At 36.8% G+C, this 6,257-nt stretch overlaps 1 protein-coding gene across 2 annotated transcripts in view; it reads left to right on the top strand.

Moving 5' to 3' along the window:
• The first annotated feature begins 513 nt into the window (after positions 1–513).
• LOC106525631 (zona pellucida sperm-binding protein 4) overlaps positions 514–6,257 on the top strand; it is an 8,517-nt gene continuing 2,773 nt past the window's right edge. For both annotated transcript variants that reach the window (XM_014019927.1, XM_014019928.1), the window contains exons 1-6: positions 514–691; positions 768–889; positions 979–1,081; positions 1,834–2,051; positions 3,102–3,190; positions 3,263–3,396. In XM_014019927.1, coding sequence (XP_013875381.1) covers positions 631–691; positions 768–889; positions 979–1,081; positions 1,834–2,051; positions 3,102–3,190; positions 3,263–3,396 — 727 coding nt within the window. In that variant the 5' untranslated portion in view covers positions 514–630. The remainder of the gene's footprint in view (positions 692–767; positions 890–978; positions 1,082–1,833; positions 2,052–3,101; positions 3,191–3,262; positions 3,397–6,257) is intronic.

Genomic DNA, 6,257 nt, shown 5'->3' with positions numbered 1-6,257 from the left:
GTTCCCAAAGTTGGGCTTGGGACCCAATTCTGGGTCATGAAGCACCTTGGATAATCTCCAGAAATCAATTTAAAGGGTAATAAAATAATTGCTGGTGTAATATTTTCCGTATCATTGTTGCAAAAATGCAAAATAAGTATAAATAAGTATTTATGTTTGTGTATAAGCTGTTTAGATTGTCAGAAATCCTGTGTTTTTAGGGTTATTAACAGTTCGTGTACTCAGACCACTAATATTTGGGGTCACAAGTTTTTGCCATGAATAGGTTGTGGGTCAGAAGATAAAAAGTTTGGGAACCACTAGAGTACTTTCAGATTTAGAATTCCTTCATAATATTTCTATAAAATCTAATCTTATTTTCATTTCATGAAGTCTGTTAGTGCAGCCACCACTTTCACTGAGGCTGCATTTCTCTCCTGAAGCTAATTAAAGCAAACGAGAAGCACCTGCTCTGCCTGTCTCTCAGAATCAGCAACAACAACAACAAAAAGAATGAAGACCCAWATTCCAGTCTTTCTTTTAATTGCCTTCATTTGTCTGTCACTGCTTTGTCCAAACTGTGGCTCAACACACCGTGCATCCCCTCGCACCACTGCTGGTGGTCACACACTGATCTGCCARGATGACTTCATGTCTGTTTACATCCCAAAACAACCCTTTTACAACTTTCCATCCACCATCTATGTTCAAGGTGAGTCAGGACAGGGTGGAGGAAACGCCTCAGAGCTTTAAAGTGTGTTTTATGTTTACATGTTTGTGTTGCCCAGATGATGACCGTGGATATTACCGACTCACTTCCATCGCAGAACACTGCCACTACTCCCTGCAGGAAACACACCTCTTCATTGTCCTYACCGTGGCTTCCACTGGTTGTTTTGTGAAAAGACGGGTGAGCTCCTGTTTCTTTTTTTATATATTATTATGTTTCTGTCACACAAAGTTTGCTTCAATTCTTTTCATTAAAACTTKAATCAGTAGAAGTCCTCGACGAGCCTCACAGTCGTCATCGTGGCTCCTGCAGGCCAGGGCCCGCCGAGGATCGTCCAGTCATTACGTCTGGTCTGTGGAAGGAGAACAAAAGGTAAAAACTCTTTTTTTATTATTTGTTGCCCACGGTGAAAAGGAAAGAAGCAGGTGTTAATGTGTTTGTGTGTATCTGTTAGCAAAATATCTCAGAAACCAATGGATGAATTTTAATTAAATTTGCAGAATATAATCATTGGGTTTACAWCTACAACTGTTAACCATTTGGAGTCAATCTGATTTAAGATGGCTGCATCAGCTTACTGATATTAGAAAACACAAAAATGGTTATAATTCAATTCACTTTACAGATTTGGTGCTAAAATTTGTTGTAGTAGCAGCTGGGAAACGTTCATGACTCATAGCTCCAAGTGTTGATTATTGCGCAAGCTTTTGTTTAAAATTTGACATCAAATGTTGGAGTCAACCGTGGTTGTCTGTTAGCAAAGTATTTCATGAACCACAACACAGATTTGCATGAAACTTTCCAGTAAACATTGTTGGATCTAACTTTAAAACTGATTATCTTTTTTGGAGTTGACACAATTTATGATGGCTGTCACAGCCCAATGATCTTAAAAAATTTAAAAAATACTATAACTCAGTAAATTTTATAGAAATTAAGCTAAAATTTGATGTGATCTCAGCTGAAAGAGAGGCTGAAGCTGTGTATCAAGTAATTTTAAAGGTTTTTTTTTTTTTACCAAAATGTTAAGAATGCCATCGTTTCTCAGGAAAAGATGATCTTAGTTTGAATCTGTTGCATGAAAGGCAGTGAGTGTTCTTTAAACTTTGGTTTACTATTCGCAGAGCCAAGCACGTTTTACTTTCCGAGAGAGTCGAGGCAGTATTTCTGCAACAAAAATGGCTTCAACATAACCATCCCCAGGAACGCTGCTGCCCTGCCTCTGAACCTGGATACAGTCTGGGTCACATCGGACCAAAACCGCCGTTGTTTCCCCCAAAAGAGATCCAAAGACGCCGTCACTTTCAGCTTCCCATACACTGACTGTGGCACTCAGTTCATGGTAAACACAAACCACTTTCCAACAACTTTGATATTTTAAACCAGGCATGGACAGTCCTGGTCCTCGAGGGCCGCAGCCCTGCATGTTTTACTTGTTTCTCTGCTCCAAACACCTGATGTGAATGAATAAATAATTAGCAGGCTTCTGCAGTACGGAGGACCAAAACTGACATAATTTGAAATCAAAGCAGAATTATATGAACCACTAAATAAATACACTTAAAATGCACCAGTTAAATTAAAAAAGGAGAACTTTATCTCCTGTTTTGTATTTTAGTGACTTTCATATTTATTTTTCCAGGTTAGTTCCACAGAATTAGTCTATATGTTTGAACACATACTTAAAATTTTACTGTTTTTTTTAATATATTAATTGTTTTTCCTTTATTTGTATATGCATTTGTGTGTCATACATTTGTACTTAAATAATTTCATATTTTTTTTCCAACAAATCTTTATTTCCATGTGTTGCATGCTTGTGCTGACTCGGTTTAGCTTAAAGTTTAGTTTAAAACAAAAGCAAAGAGTAAAACATTACTTGTGCATTTATTTTTAACTAAACTTTAAGCTAAACTGCAGCAGCACAAGCACGCAACACATCAAAATAAAAAGACTTGGAAAAAATTATAAAAATAATTCAATTTAAGCATTCATAAGACACAAATGCATGTACAAGTTAAAACTATGTAAAATATACATTACAAATTTAAATCACACGTTAAAATATATAATTTATTTGAAGTAAGCTGGAAAAATAAATATGAAGGCCAATTAAATGATAAAACATGAGGTAAATTTCTCCGTTTTAATTCAGTTGGTGCATTTTAAATGTATTTATTTATGTAACAGTTCATTTATCTATTTCTGCTTTTATTTCTAATTATGTCAGTTTCAGTCCTCCATACAGCAGAACTTGGAAGAGCTAGTTCAGTGACTGAATCAGGTGTGTTGGAGCAGGGAAACATGTGAAACYTGTAGGGCTGCGGCCCTCGAYGACCATGACTGCCCACCCCTGATTTAGAGGTTTAAATGAAGTGACTTCAATTTTCAGATTGCAGACGGGAACATCACCTACTGGATCAACATCAACATTAAACCACATTCCCTGAAAGGAGTCATTTTCCGTCAAACTCCGTTCCAGTAAGCTGAATTAAATGAGTCAGTTAGGTTACGTTTTGATGTAAATACTTTAAGGTTTCTTTTTTTTTTCAGGCTGACTGTACGGTGCACCTTTGCGCTGACTCAAATAAGTCACCTGGACATCACCGTTGAACGAAACAAACCTGATTACCTGTCGACGCTGAAGAACAAAGGGACACTGKGGACTGAAATGAGGTTTGCCAAAGGTTAAGACTTCTCTTTATCTATGTAGGAAAATTAATACCTGCTGTCAATGTGTACTGCATGTGTGCTTGTCTGTTAGCAAAATATTGCATGAACTGCTGAAACTCAGTGGTTGCTGCAGCCGGTGTTGTATAAAATACCTCCAAGTGATGCTTAGGTAAAACTACACGTATTTTACCATAAAAATACTTTGGTAAAAGTTAGTCTCCTCTAAGAATATTTCTTGAAATTAGGGCTATRGATTAATTCYAATTTGCCATTTATAAAYATTTAATTTTGGGAAAATTTAGGTTTTTTTCTCACCAGTGCTCTCTGAGGCTTCTAGTTCAGAGGTCACCCCACCTGTCCCTCAAMATGCTTGGTACACAACATGACAATATGGCAGCTAGKAAAGAGGATTTACTTCTCAAAAAAAGGCATGGTTTGTTCAGTTATCTGGAACTGGTTTGGTTTTGCAGCCTCGGACTTGGAGCAACGAACACCTCACTGCGAAATCTGTTTGAAGGCTTTTGCTACAAAAAGCAGGAGTACAACAAATTTGTTTTGACACCTGAAACAGAGGCACTCTGTTAAGTGGGAAGCAAAATCGATTAAAATCGAATTTGAGATGAAAAAAGTCGGAGATTTTTGTTTGGGGCCATATCACCCAGCCCTACTTGAAATACTTAATGAGGCAATATAATGTGTTTTTTAGGCATATATTTAAGTTCTATAACATAACAAAATCTGTCAACTTTAGTTGTTATTGAAATGCTGTTTATGTTTAAATAAAAAATAAACTCTTCTCATTTCCATTTCTAAACACCTTCAAATTGGCCTCTCTCTATTTAAGAACCTCCTTCTGCTTCTGTCCCGCCCGTTTCAACACTAGGTGGGAGGAGGGGGGGGTGTACTGTGATATGGAAGCTCAGTGTTTACTTGGCATCTTAAAATACATTTTCTCAAATGTATTTTGAAATTGAAAAGGGCTGCACTGAGAAGTAGTACTGGGAGCTCAGCAGATACTTTCAGTTTCACTTTCAGTTTCACCAGTTGTTTGCTTTGTTGCTGCCTAGAGCCTGCAGYAGTCACAGGTGGGGTGCGGGGGGTGGGGAGATGTGCTCTGTGATGAGGAAGCTTGGCTTAGAGACACGGCCCAGAGGAGGAGCTGATCCTAAAAGGCGGTTCTAGTCCCAACGGGTCGTTTTTGTTCCCCTGCCTGCTGCCTCGGGACAACACAGGATTTCTCAAACATGCATGAATGAGTCAAAGCAAGACTCTGGGCATGTTTTTGATGAGAGGATAACATTATAACATGATACAACTCAAAAAAATTGATTTTACTTGATATAGCCCCTTTAAAGTACTACTTAAGTACAGTAGCAAAGTATTTGTACTTATAGCTACTTTATACTTCTAGCTGCAGCCAACTCAAAGATTGCAGTAGTTGAGCCAGTTGTACAAATTGAGCTAAAATTTGGCATGGTATAGCTGAGCATCATCCCCAACTCATATTACTGTATACATTGTGCAACATCTTAGCTTCAAACTTTGCCATTAAACTATCATTAAATAAACTGTAAATGTGCATCTACAACTCAGGGTTGAGCCGATTCAACAGGTCTGCCACAGCTCATTGACACAAACATGGCTGTAACTCGGTCAGTTTTYCAGATGCTGAGACAAGACTTGGTGCAGGAGAAGCAGAGAGGAGAGTCAGCTGAGCACTACCACATCTCAGTTGTAAAGTAACTAACTTTGTTATTGTACTTAAGCAGAACTTTTGGGTATCTGTAGGCTATTTTACTTGAGTAAATATTTTTCAGCCTACTTATTACTTCTACTCCTTTACATTTTTTTTTAAAAAGGTAAGAAGTAGAAAGTCGTTACTGTTTCATTCCGGATCATTATTGTTTATAAAAATACTATCCTGATAAACTGTGCCTCCTGGATAGAGTGAATTTAATTGTGGTTGGATGAGAAGTACAAATATATACCAATCTTACACAATATTTAGTTTGTACACAGTCATCACAGCTGTGCGCCTTTGTAAAAGTTTTTTGGAGAAGTCACCTSCCAATAAATGTCATTTTGGAAAATATAACCCTTCATTTCTACTCAGTACTTTTACTTTTAATACTTTTTTACATCGGAAACTTACTTTTGATACTTGAGTACAAAAAAAAATCAGATTGAGACTTTTACTCAAGTAATATTCTTAGAGGAGACTAACTTTTGCCAAAGTAATTTTATAAGATACTTGTACTTTTACTCAAGTACCACTTCGAGGTACTTTATACAACACTGTTCAAATGTTAGACCTTTAAATGTATGTTCACATGTCTCAACAGAACATGAAAAAATTCCCCTAAAATGAGTAACTTTACTTGATAATTTATGTTTGTGTATCTTATCATGGGAAAAAGGTCACTCCAAAACTAAGTCATAAAAATAAAAATTAGATATTCTTTTGGCTTGAAATATGCAAACAAATCTGCCTATGGAACAAGTAAAGACGAGATTTGTAGAAATAAGACATTTGATTCAAGTCTCATGAGGACAATCTTGAAACGAACTGTGCAAACCCCCTCTGAGTAATGTTTACCTACAACTGCTTTTGTGTCTCATAATAAGCGAGTGCTYCTCAAAAGTAGTTTCCTTCCCCTCAAAAGTACAGAAGCGTCTTTTTTTGTCTTGACCAAAAATTTATGAAAGAAACTTTTAGTTCTACCATAATTATGACAATGCCCTGGTCCAGGTCTACAATGTACTTAAAGCAAGATTAGACAATTACAGCGGGTAAAATAAGTATTGAACACATAAACATTTTTCTCAGTAAATATTTTACTAGAGGTGCTAATGACATGAAATTTTCACCAGATGT

This window comes from Austrofundulus limnaeus, unplaced genomic scaffold, assembly GCF_001266775.1.
Source record: "Austrofundulus limnaeus strain Quisiro unplaced genomic scaffold, Austrofundulus_limnaeus-1.0 Scaffold236, whole genome shotgun sequence".
NCBI lineage: Eukaryota > Metazoa > Chordata > Actinopteri > Cyprinodontiformes > Rivulidae > Austrofundulus > Austrofundulus limnaeus.
Note: the sequence above shows the minus strand (reverse complement) of the source record. Positions and strands in the feature narration are given on the sequence as shown.